This window comes from Dipodomys merriami, unplaced genomic scaffold, assembly GCF_024711535.1.
Source record: "Dipodomys merriami isolate MVZ:Mamm:240054 unplaced genomic scaffold, mDipMer1.0.p SCAF_29, whole genome shotgun sequence".
NCBI lineage: Eukaryota > Metazoa > Chordata > Mammalia > Rodentia > Heteromyidae > Dipodomys > Dipodomys merriami.
The window spans coordinates 14,995,286-15,018,516 of NW_027204381.1; the positions used below are offsets into that span (position 1 = coordinate 14,995,286).

General features: G+C 38.1%; 1 protein-coding gene across 6 annotated transcripts in view; it reads right to left on the reverse strand.

Annotated features, from left to right (window-relative positions):
• Positions 1 to 1,523: 1,523 nt before the first annotated feature.
• Positions 1,524 to 23,231, reverse strand: part of Btg4 (BTG anti-proliferation factor 4) — a 31,232-nt gene continuing 9,524 nt past the window's right edge. For 4 of the 6 annotated variants that reach the window (XM_070038402.1, XM_070038403.1, XM_070038405.1 and 1 more), the window contains 4 exons: positions 19,679 to 19,861; positions 18,872 to 19,006; positions 18,098 to 18,296; positions 15,658 to 16,099 (listed from right to left, as the gene is read on the reverse strand). In XM_070038402.1, the coding sequence (XP_069894503.1) occupies positions 15,845 to 16,099; positions 18,098 to 18,296; positions 18,872 to 19,006; positions 19,679 to 19,851 (762 nt within the window). In that variant the 5' untranslated portion in view covers positions 19,852 to 19,861 and the 3' untranslated portion in view covers positions 15,658 to 15,844. Of the gene's footprint in view, positions 1,598 to 3,149; positions 3,417 to 5,571; positions 5,666 to 5,754; positions 5,897 to 15,657; positions 16,100 to 18,097; positions 18,297 to 18,871; positions 19,007 to 19,678; positions 19,862 to 23,231 lie in introns of those variants that run through there. The other 2 variants (XR_011375797.1, XR_011375796.1) reach the window with 2 other exon arrangements.

Sequence of the window (23,231 nt, forward strand, 5' to 3'; positions counted from 1 at the left end):
CAGAAGTTAAGAGATAATGTGGCTGGTTTTTCCTGATGAGCTTAATCTGATTATATGTACCTACCTTGAAAGTAAAAGAGAAGTAACAGAAATTGAGTATTTCCCAGACTATAATGCAAGCCACTAGGCAACACAGCTCCATGAACATTCGAGAAAGGATCAGCAAACAATAGCCTACAGCCCAGCTCCAGCATGGCACCTGCTTTTGTATGATACATGAGCTGCAAATGATTTTACATTTTTTAATGAATGGAGCATGGGGAATATCAACACAAGAGCATTTTATGGTGTGTTTTATAATATGCCACTTACTGCTCTAAATGTTTTCTTCTTCTTTTTGTTGTCATTTGTTTAGTGCTCTTGGTGCCAGTCCTGGGGCTTGAACTCAGGCCTTGTACTCCCATGCTTTCAATTTCAGCTTTTTTCTGGTTAATTGGAGATAAGAATCTCTAAGATTTGTCTTTCTAGGCTAGCCTCAAACTATAATCCTCAGATTTCAGCCACCTAAGTAGCCAAAATTATAGGGATGAGTCAAAATGATAGGTATGAGTGAGCCCGAGCTCACTTCTAAGTCTGAAGATACATGAACTTACTTAACCTTCACAACAGCTCATAGGAAGAGGTACAAACATTCATTTTACAGATGAGGAAACTGAAGTTTCTGAAAAGGCTAAATAAGTAGTTAATGTGTGGTTCACCTAGAATACTGTTACAGGGAGTCATTCTCCAGTCATTTGCTCAACCTGGTTCCCCATTAAGAAAAACTATCCAATCCTATGAGGATACTTGCAAAGAGATCTGTAGACAACACATTCTGGTGAGCTCCCTGGAGAGAAAATCAGAGAAGCACACAAGAGCTTGTAGAATAAGGCCTCATTTCTAACATTTTGGTAAAGACTATTCACTGTGATTCCAATTTTGGCCCTTGGCTGGAAAAGCCTAAAATACTTACTATCAGGTCCTTTAGCAAAAAGATTACTGACTCTGGAACTTAACCTCATGGTTAATCCTCCCCTACCCATTTACTAAAGAATAAATGGGCAGAGAAATGGGCCCTCCTTCAAGGATTTCAATCTCCACTTCAACCTTCTTACTGTTAGATTAGCTTTTTAATTCTATTAAATTTTATGTACATTGCCTTACTTATACCTGGAAAGTCTAGCTATAAACTAGTACAATAGCACTCATTTTTATAGATGAGAGGACCAATGATTAAAGAATCTAAGAGACTTCCTCTATGCTTTATAGAACCCAGGCCAGAATATAAGACTCTGACTGCTTTCAGCCTTCCTTCCCGTACTGTGCTACCTAGCCCACCTTGCATTGCCCTCTCCAGAAAGACAACAAACATATCTAAACGCCCATTTAAAATTGCCTAAAGACCCATTAAGGATAATTTTGTAGGAAAATAAGATTTTTAATATGGCCAACATTTACCAAGTGCTTACCAAGTGTTGTGAATGCACTCACTGCATCTAGTGATTCAAAAAAATTCTGTGAAATGGAAGAAAAGATTCTGCCATCTTCTCTGGGTCTTCTTCCTGTTCCTTCATTGCTACTGACTCAGTCACTCATCCATGAAGATAGGTAGGAGAACCTGAAGAACAAGGCATATATAGGAAGATGAATGGATAGATGATGGATAGATAGGTGAGGAATGAATGGATGAATGGACCACAGATAAACCTTTCCATTCTCTGAGTTGTGTTGTTAACATATCATTACCATACAGGAAATCACTGAAATTGTTACTAGTTTCTCTTGATTTCTTTTTTTAGATTTTAAAATTTTTATTGTAAAGATAATGAGTACATTTCTTTTTGAACAGTTACCCCTTCCTTCATTTTCTCCCACTTTCCCCCACTCTGATTTCCCTCCCCCCAAGTTGTAGTGAGTATTACTGTTGTCCTACCATTTCTGTGATTTCCCCTTCTCTTCCCCCAATCGGATAAACTTATATGGTGTATATATACACAATGGGATTCTATGCTTCCATCTGAAAAAAATGACATTTCCCCATTCATAAGGAAATGGAAAGACTTGGAAAAAATTATATTAAGCGAAGCTAGCCAGACCCAAAGAAACATAGGCTGCATGGTTTCCCTCATTTGTAACAACTAGAATATGTCTAGGATATTCTTAGCAGAGGATCACAATAGCTCAATAGTTATTGTGCTCACTAACATATGACCATATAAAATGATACTTATCAAAATGAACCCCAAGAAATGGAAACAAGAAGTTTTTTTAAGTATACTGTTTGCAGTTATTTCTTTTTTTTCTCCCTCCCCCTTTGGTTTATTCCCTGTTGTCACTGTTTTTTTATTTCTGTACCCTTTGTCTTACATATACGTTTATTTCTTGATAACTGCAGACCAAAAAACTTCTTTGCAGAAACTTCAAAAGCCCCACACAGTGCAAACAGAAGCACTGCTAACTGTGCAGCCTGCAGACCTTTCTGCCACAGAGGTTGTGGTTTATGAGTATGGTCTCTCTGTCCTGCACCTCCTCATCCAGGGAGCTGGGGAGGTCAGAGTAGCCAGGAAGAAGACCTGAGGCAATGGACCTTCCCTAGAATGAAGCACATGGAATGACCTTTCTGGTCTTTCCCCCAAGACAACTGATGAGAATTGTTTTACCAGCGTAAAATCAACCATTTTGAATATTAATCATAGGCAGAGTAAGTTAAGTACTATCTGCGTGCCAGAAAAAATGTTCTGAATTATCTCATTTAATCTTCCAAAACCTGAAGAAACAGGTATTGTTATTTTTCTTGGCTTGAAGTCAAGGGAAAAGGCAAAGGAGGTTAGTAAACTTACACATGATCACCGCCAGAAAAACAGTGCCAGGGTTAGAATTGGGTGGGATAGCTGGCAAGCCCTCTTCTCTCCCAGTCAAGACTGAGTAGTAGTAAATTCTTTAGTATTGTTTTGTTTTGATTTTTAAAAGACAGATTCTCACTAGTTCAGGGTAACCTGAAACTCTCCAGTCTTGGCCTCCCGAGTGCTGGGATTACAAGCAAGTACCACCACACGTGACTAGTAAATTGATTTTTAAAAGTAGTAAATTGATTGTTCTGGTTGGCATAAATATTAACTACACAGCTAAAACTCTTCCATTTTCCTGTCATATGTGCTGAATCTACTCACCCTGTTAGAATTTAAATTGATGTTCGAATGCATTTATTCTCATACATTTGGTTGATAAGAATTTTATTTATTTATTTTTTTTTAGCAAATGACAGGTCTGCATTTGGGTTTAGTTTTGTTTGTCATTCTTTTCAGGCTCCAGAAATCATTCTGCGGATTGTTTCTCATCTTCCTGCCGTAGAAGCTTCAGGCAATGACTTCCAAAGTTCCTTCTTCTATCAGGTGCTGTATATTCATTTCCAGATAGGGGATATTAAATTCTGAAGTCTAGTCAAAGATAAGCAGAAGCAAAAGGGACATAAAACATTTTTCCTCTCTCAAATCCTGGCAAATTTTATTCCCTCTTAGAAATAAGTCATTTAGCTAAAACATGATAAATGTCACAAAGTAAGAGCTTCCCCAGTCAGCAAAGTGGATATGTCCTGGCTGGTGCCCAGAAAAGTATAATGGGTTTTTTTGCCTACTAATGGATCTCTCATTATCAAAGCCAGGGTTCCAAACTGGTAATTCCTGTAAAGAGTCATGGTTCCAGTCTCAGGAAATCTTGCACAATCATCTTTTTTTCCCCCCACAGAAAAGGACCAGTAGTTCTTCAAATGTGTAGAAGTGCCTTACTAGTAACTCTAAACTGGTATTAAAATCCAATGATAGCCTACTGGTAAACATTCCTGAGAAAGGAACTATCAGTCAATGTTAGAGGAATAGGTAATGTTTATACTTGACTAATACATCACTAGGGGATTTTCTAAGACCAAAAGACATAAAAATAACAGTACATCCTGGGCATTACTTCATTTGACTCTCAAAGCAACTTTATAAAGTAAGCAAGAATTAAATCTCATTTTACTGATGGGGAAACAAACTGAGGATTCACTGAGGATGTCAGCGGGGTGGCTTACATGCATTATCTCATTTACAACTTCCAGCAACCCTATGGCCCTCTTGTTATTTCCATTATGTAATCAGAAAACTGAGGCTCAGAGAGCATAAGTAACTTGCCCAAGATGTCAGGGTTAGCAAGAACAGTTGAGACCCAAGCCCTAGTGTGTTTTCACACAAAACTTCCTCCTAACCCAAAATTCATTCAAGCAAGAGATCTCAGACTGTTTCAAATCATCTACAGCTTTTTCATGACAACCTACTGTGTCCTAGGAGAATAAATGAAAAAGCTATTTCAAATTGATTGCAGATTTGAGAGCTTCATTAGAATAAAAGCATGGAAGACAATAATCCTGAGAGTCCTCTAAGGCAGTAATCATCCAACTGTGGTCCATAGACACCCTATAAACTACCTGGGTCATTTGATTAAAAAATGGAAATACATGGGCCCTATCTATAGCCACACAAACAGAAATTTTGAGACATCACCATCAAAATCACTGACTTGTGATCCTATTCAACCTAAAGTTTAAAAATCACTGCTTAAGGAAGCAGTGATCAAAGCACATTGAACAGGAGGAGGTTAAAGAAGAGGAGGAAGAAGAGGGGGAAGAGGGAGAAAAGGAAAAAGGAGGAGGAGGAAGAAGAAGAGGAGAAAAAGGAAGAATTGTAATACTGTTCTGAATTTTTAAAGTTTGTTTTCTGTAGAACAGAAAGGAGGGGACACATTTGGATAAAACAGGCCAAACTACTTGTTCAGAGAGTTGATCTAAAACAATCATTTTGTTCCTGTCCCACGTATCTTTATTTCAGTAAGTTTCCATTAGACTCAGGGATTTTTAATTGAGAGATTAAAAAAAAATCGGTAGGGCTGGGAAGGTGGCTCAGTGGTAGAGCGCATGCCTTGCATGCCAGAGGCTCTGGGTTCGATTCCTCAGCACCACATAAGCAAAAAAAAATAAAGCCGGAAGTGGTGCTGTGGCTCAAGTGGTAGAACACTAGCCTTGAGCTGAAGAGCTGAGGGACAGCACCCAGGCCCAGAGTTCAGGCCCCATGACCGGACCCCCAAAAAATAAAACAAAACAAAAAAAATCGGTAGTAAAAATGTTCTCTGATGACATACGTGTCTGTGCTTGGGTATCATCTCCACCCAGAATGCTGATAGCACACTGTTGGGAGAGAGTGTTCGGCATCTTTGTTCTGTTGTTGATCCATTGCCTGGCTCACATCATAGCTGGAGAACTCCACCAGGACTCCAACCCCAGCTTTCTGAGGTCATTTTACAAGGTATTTATAACACATACAGAACGTGTTTCTTCTCTCAATTCTGCAACTGATACCCTATTTCCCAAGATTAAAAAAAAATACTTTAAGCCTTGAAACATTTCACATATATTTGAGTTCCTGTTGGTTGTATCCTTTGGTCCCAACTGATTATGCAGAAAGAGAATTTCTCTAATCAAATTTCCTGGGGCAGCACACAACAAATTAGGTATCCTGACCACTTCGTCATAGTGCATGAAATCTGACAAAATGCACTCACCATTTCCTGAGAGAAGTGGACTTCCATGAGAGCAGCATCTCAGCTTTTTTGCTAGCATTTATCTCCATACATGAATCTCACCAGACCTATGTTACTGAAGATGGAGACACTTGATTAGCCTTAAGCCCATTTTGAATGGTTTTTTGAAAGCTTTAACACCAACTGCCTAAAAGTTCTTCTGACCTGTCCCTTCTCTTCTGTGGCCAGAGGCTGAAGCTCTATTTCAGGGAAGCATTCTCTACCACACTATAGCTGTCAGCTGCTGCCTGGGACCATAAGCTTGGTCGAAGCATAAGTACTATTCTGTTGGAAAAGCAGCTCACTTCTGAAAAAGAAAGAGATCTTCTCTCTAAACTCATCAAAAGGAAGTATGGACTTCACTTGGAACCAGAGGCATCAGAAGAGGTAACTAGACCAGGTCTTGGTTAACACTGATTTCTTCACAAAGAAAGTGTCCCAGTGTTTGGCCTATTTGCATATCTGTGTCCTCCCCAAGATTTCATCACCTTGACACTCAATTTGCTTTTCAACCCACACCTGAAAATATTTTTATTTTTAAGTTTTCCACACTTTTTAAAAAATACTATTTTATAGAAAAATAGAGCCGGGTACTGGTGGTTCACACCTGTCATCCTAGCTACTCAGGAGGCTGAGATCTGAGGATTGCGATTCAGAGGCAGCCCAAGCAAGAAAGTCTGTGAGACTCTTATCTCAATAAACCATCAGAAAACTGGAAGTAGCACTGTGGCTCAAGTGGTGGAGTGCTAGCCTTGAGCTGAAGAGTTGAAGGACAGTGCCCAGACCCAGACCAAAAAAAAAAAAAAAAATAGAAAAGTAGTGGATGCAAAGTAAAAACTGGGATAGCAGCCACTTTTTTGAGGGTTCTATTTTCATAGTACTTGGGACTAAACTCAGGAAATTGTTAGGCAATTGCTCTACCACTTGAGCCATGCCCCAAGCCCTTTTGTTTGTATTTTGGGGTTGGATTTTTTGTCTTTGTTTTCATTTTTATTACTATAAACTGTACAAAGGGGTTTCATTGTGATATTTATGTACATGCATATTATAGTCTTAGATCTAATTCAACCTATTATTCTTCCTTAGCATTCTTCTTATCCCCTTTTTGAAAGTTTCTGGTGGGTTTAATTATGCTGTTCTTATATATTTATAATGTTCTTCCTTCATATTCACCCCATCAACCTTTCCTTTTACAAATCCCTCTTTAGTCTCACTTACCACTCTTCCTTTCAATCACTCAGCTCCACATGCACTAAGGATATGCCCTTGAAGGATTCCTTTCTTCTAAGGCAGTGCTTCTCAATCAGGAGTAATTTTTGTCCCCTGTAGGACATCTGGCAATGTCTGGAGATATTTTTGATTGTCATGATTCAGAGGAAGAAGGTGCTCCTGACAACTAGTAGGTAGAGGCCAAGGTTGCTGATAATTAGCATACAATGATTAGCAAAGTCCCCACAGCAAGGAATCACCTATCCCAAAATGACGGTGGTACTGAGATCCAACCAATCTTTATATATGGATCTCCTCACTTTCTGCGTGTCTTTTGCAATCCTGAGCTGCTCAGCTGGCCCTTACTCCATCATAATTTTTTTTCCTATATCACATCTTAAATGCTACAAAATTCACTTATTTAATTCTCTTCATCTGCCACAATATAAGTTATATCACCGAAGAGATGGTTGGTTTTGTTTCCTGATGTAGGCCATTTACCAGACTCATAACTTTAGTGTGTTTACTGTTAATAAATATGCTTCTGATGCTATATACTGAAATGTCACAATCTACCAGAGTTGTCTATAAGACAGCTAATAGCAAACATTTACATGCTTGTTACATTTCTGATATTCTCCTCTCCCATTGTCCTTACAAGATAGATGGTACTTTGAATTCTAATGTAGCTAATATTGACTGCTGTTGAAGAGGTTGGTACTTTATTTTAGAAGAATTGTATATAGTATGCGTAAGTCCATTTTGGCGGAGAAGAACCAAGAGTACTTAAAGGAAATGAGAACAAGGGTATTAACTCTGTCCCCCACTTTTTCTACAGTATACTAAGATAAACAAAGATCTTCTCTTCACTAATATGGAATATTTCCTAAAAAGTATGCTTGCTGTAGAGCAACAAATCCTAATATCAAGAGATGAATTAGGGAACAAAGATAAGGTAAGACATCTATGTGCTCAATCAGCTTAAAATTATACTTTGCTACATGTACCTTGAAATTTATTAGTGTGTGTTCAGAGTCATAACTGAATATGACAGTAGAATAAAGGAATATGAATTAATAGTGGTATAAATAAGTTACATTAGCAGTTACTTTAAGAACTTTCAAAAAAAAAAAAAAGACCCTTTCCCAGTACTAACAGTTGGTAGATCTTTGTGTGTTTGGTTCCAAACCACCCACACTAGTATTTTGTAAAGCTAATGGAAATGTTACTGAAGAGACAACCCCAAAGTCTTTATTTCCCTCATGCAGAGTAGAAACCTAATAGAATCAAAAACTAAAATAAATGAGCACTGACTCTAGCCCTGGCTCCCAATCCATTTTATTTAAAATTATTGTCAATATTTGAGATGAAAACTACCTTAAAAACTTTATTTTTTTCCTGTTGTAGGGCTTGAATTCTGGGCCTTGGCACTGTCCCTATGCTCTTCAGCTCAAGGCTAGCTAGCACTGTACCAGTTGAGCCACAGTGCCACTTCTGGCTTTTTTTTTTCTTTTGTGGTGTTAAGGAATCAAACCAAGGGCCTCATGCATGCCAGGCAAGCGGCAAGCTCTCTACCACTGAGCCACCTTCCCAGCCCCCCCTTTTAACACTTTATTAAAATATAATACAGCTTTAAAAGTGGCTAATAAACATATGATTAAGTAAATTATCCAATATTAAAAGATTCATAAAGCCAGCATCCAGATTAGGTTTCCAGATGCATCCTGTTCAACCTTCTATACATTATTCCCTGACAATCACTATCCTCACTTCAAATATCATTGTTCTTGTGTGTTCATGAACTTGATGGAAATACAATCATAAAATATGAGTTGATTCTTTTGCTTCTTTTACTCAACTTTGTGAGACTCATTCATATTGTTGCATGCAGTTGTAATGTATTGATTCTTTCATTGTGTGGATGAACAATTTATTCATTCTACTGCTGATACACAAGTGGATATTTTTCAGTTCAAGATTATTACATCTAGTCTTGTGCTCCTTCCAGTGACTACATAGAACCATATGTACCTAAAACACTTAGGACCAGAAATTCTGAGTCTTCAATCATTGCATAGATATACAGTGATTTGGGAATTCTAGTTAGTGTCACTACGCACTATCACTAGCAGGGATAAGAGTTTCTGGTTCTCTTACCTTCTTTATATTTTATCCACTTTTGAATATGTGGTATATTGTGGTAGTTTTCATTTCTATTTCTCGATAAGAGTGAAATACAGTACCTTTCATGTATTTATACACCTTTAGAATATCTATATTTATAAGTCTTCAAGTCTTTTGCACATTTATCTATTGAATTGCCTATTACTGATTTCTAGAAACAATTTTTGCTCATTTTATAACATTTTTAAAAATATAATTCTTTGTTTCATTTATAGGTCTAGGAAGCAAATGGTGACCTTTTAATCTGCATAATTAAGAGACTCAATATATCAATTCAACATCTGATGAAACTAAGAGAGTTATTTGAAAATATCTGTACTATTCATGTATAGGTCACTTAATTGCATATTGTAGTTTGGGGTTTAAAATACAATGTAAGAGCAGCTAATGATACTACAGAAGATAAGCAACCTGCTGATACTTCACTGTGACTAAAAGAATTAGACTTCATGTGTTAAAATATTTATTAAAAGTATTGACTTGACCTCTTTCTGGATGTGTAAGATTTGTATATATTTCATTTAACCAGACTAACTTACTTAAAACTGTACTGAATCACATGAAATAGGATATGTTTGCACAATATTTGAGGTCCAATACTAAGAGTGCTTAAAAGACCAAGACTATCTGCTTTGATAAATAGACTTATTATCTTAAGGCAGTGACGATTTCATGGAAATATTCAAATTTATCAAACTGTTAAATAAAAAAGACCAAATCACATACAAAATTCTCTTTGGATTCCCTGGTTAGATAAAACATCTCAGGCAAGAAATCATCTGAAAATAAGTTTGGAGGTAGATCAGGAAAAACAATGCAATCACTAATGTAATTTTTTTGTTGTTGTTTTGTTTTTGTTGGTGATGGGTTTTTTGAACTCTGGTCCTGGGTGCTGTCGCCTTAGCTCTTCAGCTCAAGGCAAGCACTTTACCACTTAAGCCATAGGTCCACTTCCGGCTTTTTCTGCTTATGTATGTGGTGCTGAGGAATCAAACCCAGGGCCTCATGAATGGAAGGCAAGCACTCTACCACTGAGCCTCCTTCCCAGCCCACTAATGTATGTTTAAAAAAAAAAAGAAAGAAAAGAAAAAGAAAAAGGAAGAAAGAAAATTTAAATATAATCTCCAAATCAAAAGCCTGCTCAGATTTCAAAACCAAATATCCAATATGGATAATTAGCCTATTGTGTTTCAAAATGAAGAGCAGTCTCCTAAACAATGGAAGAAAAGAAGGTTAGTAAAAAAATTAAAACTTTGTTCGTATACTTGGTAACAAGCAGTAACTGGTCAGTGAATTCAATGTCCATCTCTTATTCATCATCTTCACTCTAAAGCTGTTTTGTCACAACTAAGAACTACCTATACACAACTAAGGATTTAGCTCTAAATCCAACAAATCAAAATACTAATGGTAAATTACTGTAGAGAAAATGTGTTCAAATAAAAACACTTGTAGTAACATGACAAGATTTACCATTAAGGGTTAACAAAGAATTTCAAATCAAGCCATAAAGAATATCTGTGAATACCAGAAAGCTGAAATTCATGTTGTAGGGCAGGAAAGTTTGAGATCAAGGGGAGGGGGTAGATGAATGGAGAGAAAAAGGGTGGGCAAATGAAGTCATAATATTCAATGCATGCCATGCACTGGTGGATCACACCTGTAATCCTAGCTACTCAAGAGGCTGAGATCTTAGGATGGCAATTCAAAGCCAGCCAGGGCAGGAAAGTCCATGAGATTCTTATCTCCAATTAACCACCAGAAAACCAGAAGTAAAACTGTGGCTCCACTGTGGTAGAGCACTAGCCTTGAGCAAAACAAAGAGCTCAGGGATGACACCCAGGCCTAAGTTCAAGCCTCACAATTGACAAAAAAAGATAAAAGGAGGAAGAAGGAAGGAAGGAAGGAAGGAAGGAAGGAAGGAAGGAAGGAAGGAAGGAAGGAAGGAAGGAAGGAAGGAAGGAAGGGAGGGAGGAGAAGGAAAGGAAAGAGAGAAAGAAAGAAAGAAAGAAAGAAAGAAAGAAAGAAAGAAAGAAAGAAAGAAAGAAAGAAAGAAAGAAAGAAAGAAAGAAAGAAAGAAAGGAAAGAAAGAAAGAAAGGAAAGAAAGAAAGAAAGAAAGAAAGAAAGGAAAGAAAAGAAAGAAAGAAAGAAAGAAAGAAAGAAAGAAAGAAAGAAAGAAAGAAAGAAAGAAAGGAAAGAAAAGAAAGAAAAGAAAGAAAGAAAGAAAGAAAAATTCAATATGTACATGTGTAAAAATGAAACTATGTAAGCTGAGGGTTGGAAGAGATGTAGAGAATGATGAAAGGGATAACATTAATCAAGACGTATTATACTCACAAATCGACTCGTTGAATTGTAAAACCTCTTTGTATAACTCTTTAAGGATAACTTAAAGATAATTTTTAAATACTTTCACAAATAACTTTTAAAAATAGTTGCTCAGTAGTAATATACTATAACTATTCCATTTCTCCAGCCTCACACTAACATTGAATTCTTTGTTGCTAGAGGATAATTACTTGGCTTCATTCAGTTTAAATGGTCAACAAGGACCAACATTCACATGTATTCATTGGATATATGGATTGAAACCACTTGCTGCCTTCATGGCACAGACACCAACAAATGGGTTGTTACTTATGAGAGTGGGTTGTGAGGGAGCTGAACTCTGATCTCCTCTGTGAACCAGGAACAGTTCAACAAAGCACATGTCCAGACCAAATGCATAACAACTTCACAAAATTAAAAGACTCTCTAGTATTTTGAAAAGAAGGTCTTCGTTTGATTTGATTAATGTTGAATTTGTGTCTTCAAGAACCTTATTTAGCTTACATAAATTATGAAAAATGTTTCCCAGAAAGCAAAGTAAAGATTAATTAAGACAGACACCTAAGACGACTGAGGCTAGTTAGGCCAAGAGTACAGGGCCTCTGGAGAGTGGCAAAAAAAAAAAAAAAGTAGAAATTAAAGATCTTTCTTCCATGTTCCTCTTTCTTGGCTGAGTAAGGCACCTATTAAAACATGATCCCATTAATTTCCTGGCTGACTCTGGGCCTTCCATCCAATTTCCATTAATACAGTACAGTAACAACTATAAGCTTTTTAGTTAAGTACATGCTTCTTAATGGAAATGCCAAAGATTCAAAGGCAGAGATCATGTACTTCTTCCCACTGCATTCTGTATATTAATTGATGCTAATTTAAAAAAAAAATCAAGCTGGGCACCGGTGGCTCATGCCTTAATCCTAGCTACTCAGGAGGCTGATATCTGAGGATCCAGCCAGGGCAGGAAATTCCATGAGACTCTATAGTAACTACTCAGAAAAACCCAGAAGTGGCACTGTGGCTCAAGTAATAGAGCTCTAGCCCCAAGACCAGCAAAAATAAATAAGTTGATTAAATTAAAAAGTATACACACAGAGAGCACACTGAGGGCATGGCTCAGGTGGTAGAGCACATATTGATGTAGGCCCTGGGTTCACCGACTAGTATAGGAAAAAAGAAAAGGTAGATTAAATATCTAAGCCCAGCGGGAAAAAATGAATAGATTTCATAAATAAAGAACTCATCCACACAATTTTAGAGCAAATAGAAATTTTAAACAGTGCTGTCCCCATTAAACAGGAGCAAAGGGAAAAAAATAATACAGCAACTACACTAACAAAAAATATTAATGCACAACACAAAAGAATAAAAGGGAGAAGAAATCATAACCCAGGGCACAGAAAGTTTCCTTTGATGCAAAAATATACAGTAACATTGATCCTGAAGCAGATATGACTATCTAAGAACAAGGTAAGACTGTAGAGAAAACTATCAATTGAAATCTAAAATATTATCATAGAATTAATAGATAAGGCAAAAATAGACTAGGCAGAATGGAAAATCAAATTGATTGGTAGAAATTAAAAACAATCATGGGAAAGAAACAAAAGAAATAAAGGGAAGAAAAAAAGAAGGGGGATTGGAAGCATAACTCAGTTGGTAGAATATCAGCCAATGAGTGCAACTATCAGGTATTAAGTTGGAGTCCTAGTCTCAGAACCAAAAAAGGAAAAAAAGGGAAAAAAAAAGGATGGGGGAGGGAAGGAAGAAAGGAAGGAGAAAGAGAAGGAAAGAAAAAGAGAAAAGAAAGAAAAAGCAAAAAAGAAAGAATAAAGCAATCAGAGAAGTTGTAGAAGTTGTACAATGGGTAGGAGAAAAAATGACCCAGCTTAGACAGTTGTCAAGAAGAAAGAAGAAAAGAAGGAGAAGGAGGAGGAGGAGGAGGAGGAGGAAGAAGAAAAGAAGGAGGTGGAAGGGGGAGAGGAGGAGGAGCAGCAGCAGCAGCAGCAGCTGGGCACTGGTGGCTCATACCTATAATCCTAGCTACTCAGGAAGCTGAGATCTCATGAGCATAGTTCAAAACTAGCCCTGGAAGAAAAGTCCGAGAGACTCTTATCTCCAATTAATCCCCAGAAAACCAGAAGTGGAGCTATGGCTCAAAGTAAGTGGTTGAGCAATAGCCTTGACCAAAAAAACCTCAAGGACAGTGCCCAGGCCATGAGTTCAAGCCCCATGACCAATAAAAAAATAAAGTAAGTGTTCAAAGATGATATTACTATAAACTAGACTAAATCTGTAGGCCATTAAGAATTGTGTTTCAAGAAAGTTGGTTCAATTTAATGTTGGTATAATTCGTGGAGGGGAAGGGAAAAAAACAAATCATTTAAATAGGGATACAGGTGGACCCAGTGCAACAATGAGATATACAAGTCATTATGTCGAAAAATGAACTTTACAACTTTGGTGGGGGTGGAGGGAGAGGGGAGGATCAGGTAGTTGGGGGGGGGGGGTAATGGGAAGGTTTGGGAAGGGGAAACAAAGGAGGAGGCAACAATGCTTGATAAGAAATGTACTGGTTATCTTGCCCATGTAATTGTAACCCCTCTGTACAGTATTTTCACAATTAAAAAAATTAAATAAATTAAATAAAATAAAAAAGTTGGTTCAGAATGGTCAAATGAAACATATGCTAAATATAGATTGTTCAGACTTTCCAACAAAAGAGGTTACTTATAAAAGGGTACGTGTTTATTTATATAAATGGCAGGGAGTTTAAGAAATCACATTTGGCCTCAGATTTTACCCAACAACATAAAATGCTAGAAACATTAGGATAGTGTTAAGTCTGAGAAGTGAAAAGGCAAAGAAAACATGGCCTATCAGCTCCCGAGCCTGTGCTGCGGCCCTGGCCGGTCAGTGTAGGAACCTTCTCAATAAAGTTGCTTCTTTAATAACAACAACAACAAAAAAGAAAACATGGCCTAAAGTTAAAGTCACATAATAAATAGCACATCTCTGAATCCTTTGTGAAAAGATGAAAAAAATAGATTCCACACATTGATAAGGTTATTGATGAGAAAGTAATCCATTTAAATATAGAACTACAAACAGAAAACCTATGTGAATACTTGTCTCAGGACAGAACATTACTGTTAAACCTTGTCACTAGGAATGGCAAAGGAAATAAGGAGAAAAAAAAACCTTAAGCATGCTCATTTCTATAGCAACAAATAATCACTGCATCTAAAAGTGAAGGTTAAGAAATTTAAGGATTGCTCCAGCTTCCTGAAATTTTTCCTCTATGAATTCCAGAGAAGACAAAGAAATAAAATACTTAGTAGGATGTTTATGGGTATTTTAATGCTTACTTTTAGTTTTACTTAAGGGGTTTTTTCCTTGTTTGACAAAGATAAATAAAATTAAATTTAAATGCTTATTGGGCAGCTCCTCTAGTGTGGTTTTCTTATTGAACTGCTTCTCTGGATATCAATTCTTCATCTGTATATATACAGAACATTACTTTAGTAGTCACCACTCCATACTAAGAATAGCTATTTTTCTGCTGGATAGTAGGGATTTTTATTTTCTTGGTGATAATGTTTTTCTGCTTGGCTAGAATTCTTTATAAGAAGCAGGTATCCATTTCTATAAAATACATCCTATTATGAAGTCTATTAAAACTATTAGAAACAAGTAAAATAATTTTAAAGACATACAAAGGAAATGTTGGGTCTTAAAATGTAATTTTCAGCAGGGTACCAGTGTCTCATGCCCATAATCCTAGCTACTCAGGAGACTGAGAACTGAGGATCACAGCTTAAAGCCATCCTGGGCAAGGAAGAGACTCTTTTAACATTAACCACCCAAAACAGCTGCAACTGGAGCTGTGGCTCATGTGGTAGAACACTAGCCTTGAGCAATAAAGCTCAGAGACATCACCAAGACCCTGAATTCAAGCCCAATGACACACATACACACATACACAATTAATTTTCAAGCCAGGCTCATACCTGTAATCATAGCTACTCAGGAGGCTGAGCTTTGAGGATCTCAGTTTAAAGCTAGCTGGGACAAAAAAGTATATGAGACTTTCATCTCCAATTAACCAGAAAAAAGATAATTTTCACAAACAAGAATTTATAAATATAGAAGCCAGGCAATAAAGTTGAAGCTAGAATAATAGAGTATCAATATCAGCCTTCCCTATATGAAAATCTACTTTAAAAACAATGGCTAATGAAGAAACAAACTTTTGTAACTTTCTTGCAAAAAAAAAAAAGATCTAGGAAGGTATTAAAAGCACATTGCGTTTATTTAAACTATTACTTTTCATAATTCATTGAATTTATCACAAGTCAATATTTCCATTCTATTATCTTGCCAGGCAATACAGTAGTGTCACATAAACTTTATATAAAAGTATGGAAGTTAAAAGTACAACTGAAAACAGTTGTGACCTGTGTGGGAGGACTATTTGCATTCTTATCCTATTGTTGTTCATTTTTTCTCTATTTCACGGTCCTCTCAACCTTGTACTTATTTTCGTTTTAGGGCAAACAGAGCTTCTCCTCTGACCTGCCCCACTGCATGTCCCACCACAGCATTATTATTATCATTTCTGTTGACCCAGTGGTACCTGTCTACCCTGTGCATCGCAGCAGGCCTATAACCCTTAGGGTTCCTATGGGCAGCATGATAAGCATTGGCTATGAGGCCCAAACTGCCACCCACCGTTCTCTTTCTATAGGGGATGAAGAATGAAGGTTGGAAGGGCTGTTTGAAGATTTCAACCTAAAAAAAAAACAGAAATAGAGAAAATATGATGAATCCAGAACTAATATCTAGCTCTAACTACTAAATATAAACCCAGAGACATAAAAATATATGCATATATGGAAATTGCATGGACATATCACAATGACATTTAACAAGAATATGTGGGCTGGGAAGAAGTTGGCTCAGTGGTAGAGCGCTTGCCTTGCATGCCTGAGGCCCTGGGTTCGATTCCTCGGCACCACATAAGCAAAAAGAAAAAAAGCCGGAAGTGGCGCTGTGGCTCAAGTGGTAGAGCACTAGTCTAGAGCTGAAGAGCTGAGGGACAGCACCCAGGCCCAGAGTTCAGGCCCCACGACCAGACCCCCCCCAAAAAAAACAAGAATATGTGCTAATAAAATATGAAATTACTATGAAACCACAAATCCAAAGACTTTCAAAAGCACAAGGAGTACAAATTAATAGAAATGAAAGGAAAAAACTCTCTTTGGAAAATTTGGCAGCATTTTATGTGCCTTAAATTTAAATGAAGTTGCTTTATAACTTAAAGTAAAACTAATTCTTCAACTAAAATGAAAAACAAAACACCTTTATTTCAAATGCATGTGTATTCTTGCATTTTCCCCCTACCCAACCCCCTCCTGACCCTTGTCAGCCAAATCCAAAACTGCTTAATCCTGATCTCTAAAGGTCAAGAGCCAGAAAGATTCATTGTAAATAAGCCATATGACTGATACAGACACTTTGAAAAGACACTGCTATAAAAAGAATTAAGCTACTACAGACCTGATCACTAGATGGAAAAGGCTAAGTCTAAAAATAAAGAACAAATATTTTACAGTTTTATACATATGTGTATTTGTTTGTATGTATATTTGTTTGTATGTATATTTTAGAAACTGAAGTAGAGTTGTGGCTCAAGTGATTGAGGGCCAATCATGAACAAGACAGCTGAGCAAGAGCACACACCCTGAGCTCAAGTCCCAGTACTGCTCCTCACAAAAAAAAAAAAAAGTGTTGGGGTGGGGGCTGGGAAGGTGGCTCAGTGGTAGAGTGCTTGCCTTGCATGCATGAGGCCCTGGGTTCAATTCCTCAGCACCACATAAGCAGAAAAAGCCAGAAGTGGCGCTGTGGCTCAAGTGGTAGAGCGCTAGCCTTGAGCTGAACTGCTGAGGGACAGTGCACAGAGGCCTAGGGTTCAGGCCCCAAGACTGACAAATAAACAAACAAATGAATAAATAAATGGAAGAGTGGAAAGAAAGAAGTGAGGGAGGGAAGGAAGGAGGGCGTGGAGGAAAATATTAGACAGTAATACAACAAGGGATTAAAATAGCTTCTGAAGTATAAAGAGCCTGTTCAAGGCTCAACTGGGCTATGTAAGGATACCATGTTTCAAACTGACATCAAGCAACCAAAAAAAGAAAAAAAGAAAAAAAAACGCTAATCATATTATTTAATTTGAAGGAATTTAAGTAGACATAAACCTGTGTGTTGAAAATGCTGTGGGAAAAAAAAATCATGTAAGATTCTATGAACATGGTTGAGGCACAGAAAAGATTTTGCAAAATATAATCATGAGGGTTTTTTCATTTTTTTAGTTTCATTCTTGTTTATGTTTTGTTTTTGTTTATTTTTTTGTAGGTCATGGAGCTTGAACTCTATCTAGGCCTGGACACTGTCCCTGAGCTCTTCAGCTCAAAGCGAGCACTCTACCACTTCAGCCACAGTGCCACTTCCAGTTTTCTGGTGGTTAACTGGAGATAAGAGTCTCACAAACTTTCTTGCCCAGGCTGGCTTTGAACCATGATCCTCAGATCTCAGCCTCCTGAGTAGCTAGGATTACAGGCATGAGCCACTGGCGCCTGGTTTGTTTCATTCTTTCCCATGTTTTGTGTGTGTGTGTGTGTATATGTGTGTGTGTGTGTGTGTGTGTGTGTGTGTGTGTGATTTTTTCCCACAGTGAGCACATCTTTTTTTATAATTAGAATGGAAAAGATATATAGAGAACCACTTGACCTGATAGATGCTCTTGGGGTTGATGACTTTAGGAATGGCCTGAGGTTCCCTGCTACAACCTTCTTCATCAGAGGAAGTGCCAGAGGAGTAATCTAATGTGGCTCTATTAACAGCATAACTGATTTTTTGAGGCAGTTCCCATTTCTCCCATCTGCCTTTAAAAGAAGCAATCGTAAAGGGATGGTTTTTCTCACCATACCTAAGTAGGAAAAAAAAATAAATAAAGACTCATTAAGGATTCAAAACTTCGCACCAATTTTATCTCTAATCTTCTCTGAAACAATACGCTAAATTTTAAGAAAAAAATTAAATGGGATAGATCAAGAATAAAAACAAATCAAAGGATACTATGACCTGCAGTTACCACATGGCTATAATTCGTAAAGATATTCTGTAAGCGCTGTTTTGGTGGATTATTCTAAAAAGGGGGAAGAACAGTTACTTTTGGTTCAACTAGTAGACTGAATTGTCCCTCACAGTAGATAACCCCTCTTCCATCCTGATATTGCCTACAGTACTTAGAAGTTTGTCTGCAAGTTTGCAACAAGGTGCAGTGATTAAAGTCACATTGCAAATACTCTACAAAAGTCTTTGCACTTGCCTCTCCCTTCACTCCTAATAGAGAGGTCTGAGTGACCACCATGGAAAAATCTTAACCAGCAGTGTCTTTGTTGCTAAATGGAGGCTGAGGAGCATCATCTTTCACAAAGCTATAGAGAACAGGTTAAATAACCTTAAAGTTTTTAGGAGCACATAAACTATGAGATTACTCACCTACAGCATACTTCAAAGGGATCCACCCATATGGTCATCTCCTTAGGAAGTCCCAGGTGAGAAAAACTCACGTTACTCTCAGCACATGCTCTTTCTAAAAGGGGCTCTTTATTTGGATTATTTATCCTGATACACCTTGGGGGTAGAAAAGGAAAGTAAATGAAGACATGATAATGGTTCCAGAGCTGGAAAATCATATTGTGGGTATACTATTCAATATCACAACTCCCTCTTTGCTCCTATATTTCCCCCACTTTCTCCACCCTTAAAAGTGGGACTGAAGCCGGGAGGTGGTGGCTCACGCCTGTAATCCTAGCTACTCAGGAGACTGAGATCTAAGGATTGCGGTTCAAAGCCAACCTGGGCAGGAAAGTCGGTGAAACTCTTATCTCCAATAAACCACTAGAAAACCAGAAGTGGCGCTTGCCTTGAGCTGAAGAGCACAGGGACAGTGCCCAAGCCCACACAGTTCAAGCCCCAGGACAGACCAAAAAAAAAAAAAAAAAAGTGGGACTGAAACATCCAACTTTTCATAGAATGACTCAGAATGAGTATTGTATGCTTAAATCACAGATGTTCAGCGTATCTTTCTTGGCAAACACAAGTTAAAAACTGTCTAATCTACCTCACATAAAGTCTATTGTCATTTACCACATCTCTTTCATTCAAGTCCATATTCAAACAAATGAACGTGAGCCCATAAAACTTGCATTACTTGTATACAGACAACAAAATCATTGCATTTTCCTCGCAGGTGTTATTGCTTATGGGTTCCTGTCCATTATCCCCTCACGTGCCAGCTCTCACCTGAATGCTTGCCCTTTAGAAGGGCATCCAGGATACCAGTGACCTCTGTATTTTTCAAACAACACTGTCATCAGCTTCTCTGCAAAAACCTCCATTTGCTGTTTACTCAATTTTTCATGTTTTTTCACCAGTCTTGTGACAAAGAAAACTGCTGTGGCAATTTCATCTCTCATGATTCATAGTCTATGAAGGGACCCAAAGCCATCAAAAGCAAGAAAAAAAAGCCACAAAGAAACAAGGGTTTAATTTATTATCAATATAAAATTGCCATTGGTAGTCTTATATGCCTTAAATTTAAAGCAAATCATTTGCCAGAAATAACTCCTTAGAGAACTAAACAAACACATAAACACTGTCAACAAAACAGCTGAGAATAGCGATTCCTCCCCTCGCCCATCTATAAAGAAAAAAATGTATTTTAAAAACAACCCTTACTTAAGTATCAAAGATCTTAACATGGGGCTATAAATTACATGAACCAACGCTTTTTAAAAACATACTTACAAAACGTAAAACATTTCAGGTGACAGCAGTTTGAAAATGTGGCTTGCTAAAGGTGCACACTCGAAGATTAAGCAAACGGGTACTATACTGCCAACAAAATCTTAGATACAACAAAAAGTGGGCCAGTTAGATAGATAACCAGCACACACTATCTTGTGTTACCAACTTTAGCCCACACCTGTTTTGTGAAGGTTAGGCTGCAGTTTATATATGCCTAGGCCCTAAAGGCTGATTGGTAGTGAGTGTTACACAGGTGTTACCCATTAGGGTAAGCTCAGAGCGTTTTCAGGATTGCATCAAATTGCTCTTTGGCGTATGGAGAATGGCAAATACAAGTTAGAAATCATCACCTGACATAAGATCTATTGTTTCCTTTTCTTTTTTGGGGGTCCGGTTGTGGGTCCTGAACTCTGGGCCTGGGCGCTGTCCCTCAGCTCTTCAGCTCAAGGCTAGCGCTCTACCACTTGAGCCACAGTGCCACTTCTGGCTTTTTTTCTTTTTTGCTTATGTGGTGCTGAGGAATCGAACCCAGGGCCTCATGCTTGTAAGCCAAGCGCTCTACCACTGAGCCACCTTCCCAGCCCAGATCTATTGTTTTCTACTACATTGTCTTTTTCTTTTTCTTTTTCTTTTTTTTTCTTTTCTTCCCCCCTTCTCTCTCTCATTCTCTCTCTCATTCTCTCTCTCTCTCTGTCTCTCTCTCTGTCTCTCTCTCTGTCTCTCTCTCTGTCTCTCTGTCTCTCTGTCTCTCTCTCTCTCTCTCTTTCTCTCTCTCTCTCTCTCTCTCTCTCTCTCTCTTTCTTTCTTTCTGACACTATTTGGGTTTGAACTCAGGGCCTCAAGCCCCTATTAAGTAGCGTTTGCTTTTTCTTTTTTTATAAGTGTTTTAAGACTTTCAAACTGGATTTGTATCTTCTATTTTTCTGTTAACATTTTATCTTTAATGACATAAAAGTTAGGAATGTGACATTCTCCTTCAACATCCTAATATCCTCCCCATGTATCATTTAACTCTATATAATAAGGGATAACACTAACACTGATCAAGATGCTTTGTATTGATAAACTGCTTTGTTGAATGGTACCCCTTTATACAACTTCTTAAAGATCATTAAATAAATAAACATAGCTTTGTCTTGGGTCTTTAACAAATTATGGTCCTTATACTGACCACACACATTTATTTTTTTTGCCAGTCCCAGGGCTTGAACTCAGAGCCTGGGCACTGTCCCTGAGCTTCTTATGCTCAAGGCTGGCATTCTACCACTTAAGTCACAGCACCACTTCCGGCTTTTTCTGTCTATGTGGTACTGAGGAATCAAACCCAGGATTTCATGCATACAAGGCAAGCACTCTACCGCTAACCCTCATTTCCAGCCTGACCACACACATTCTTTACTAAATTGTTTGTAGAATAAATGGACAAGATCTGAATTTAGTCTCATTGGTTTCCCAAGGATGAGTCAGTTGCTGCTTGGATTGCTTGCTCACAATGTAGATTTTTGCCTTACCCCAGGTCTGCTGAAGGGAAGGCATGATAATCAGAATTTAACAATTGCCCTACATAATTCTAATACCTATTAAAATGTAAAAGCCCCCACACTGACATATGTAAGTTTTTACCACTCATAATTAGTGGTCACTCATTTTCTTCAATAGCGAGAAAGAATTCACTCTCAAGGAAAACCTTTTCTTTTATAAAAAGCTCTAAATACTGGTCAGTTCTTCCTTCCTGTGTGCAGCCAAGTCCACCTCTTCGATTTTCTACATAAGCAGCCTAGATTGTCCCTCTGAAACTGCACAGGGTATGGTATTAGAGGGTATCTAATCCTCTACGTGTGATGTTTTGAATACTAGCTGTTCAGCCTCCTGAGTCTTCTCCCCTCTCTTTCCCTCTCTTTTCCCTCTCTCTCCCCACCCCCACCTCTAGCTGGTGACTCACATCAGGGTGAGCTTCAGCAATCCTCTTTCAAAGTGCATGGTGTCCTGGAGGGAAAGGGACAGACTTCCACATAATGCTCAGGTGCTCCACTACTACAGACCAGCGTGGAACTGTCACTACCTTGACCCAGGATACTCAGTATTACAGGAATCAGCCTCAGGTGTCCACTGAAAAGGCCTAGAACCAAATCTACCACTCATTTTGTGGTCTCTACATTTCCCATTTAAAAAGAAAAAAAAAAGTCTTTATCCAGGCACAGTGCTCCTGTATATAATCCTGGCTACTTGGGAAACAGAGACTTAGAGAGTTGTAGTTCAAAGGCCATACTAGGCAAAAAGTTAGGGAGAGCTCACGTTAACCAACAAAAGCTGAGCATCGTGGCCTATACCTGTCATCCCAGCTAAAATAGGAAGCATAAGAGGATTGATGTCCTTGTCAGCCTGAGCATAAGTTTGAGACACGATTCAAAAACATTATTAGAGTGAAAAAGGATAGAGTACCTGACTAATGAGCACTCAGCAGGGAGTGGCTGGAAGATCTTGAGTTTGAGGCTAGCCTGTGCTACATAGTGAAACGCTGCCTAAAAAGATAAAGAAAAAAAACAGAAGACAACAGCAGCAGTAGAAAAAAAAAACCCACAATGGATCGTGTCAAAAGATATATAAGCCAACATGATGAGTCCCTGTTAACTCAAGGGAGTCAGTTTGAACAATCCTAGTTCCTATGGAACTCCTTCAAGTCAAATACAATCATCCTCCAACAGCCAAAAATATCAGATGCTTATGGCTCAGAAACTGTTGGCCTAAGGAACTGTCTTACCTGAAGTCATTCCCATTTTCCAAGGCCATTGAAGCCAATGTTAGAATATAAGAGCTGGTCCCTCTGTCTCAACTTGCAACAACTCTGAAGAGCCATTTTACCATCTCGACAGCTTCCCATACATAGGCCATGGCCTCTGTTGCCACTTACTCACTAATCACCTCTCTCATGACCCAGTTGTGTGTTCCTCATTGTGTACTCTCCAGACCACTCCTCAATAAACTCTCCATATGCAACTACCTTCTCAGAATCGGTTGTAAGGAACCTAGTCTAAGGCAGCTGGTACCT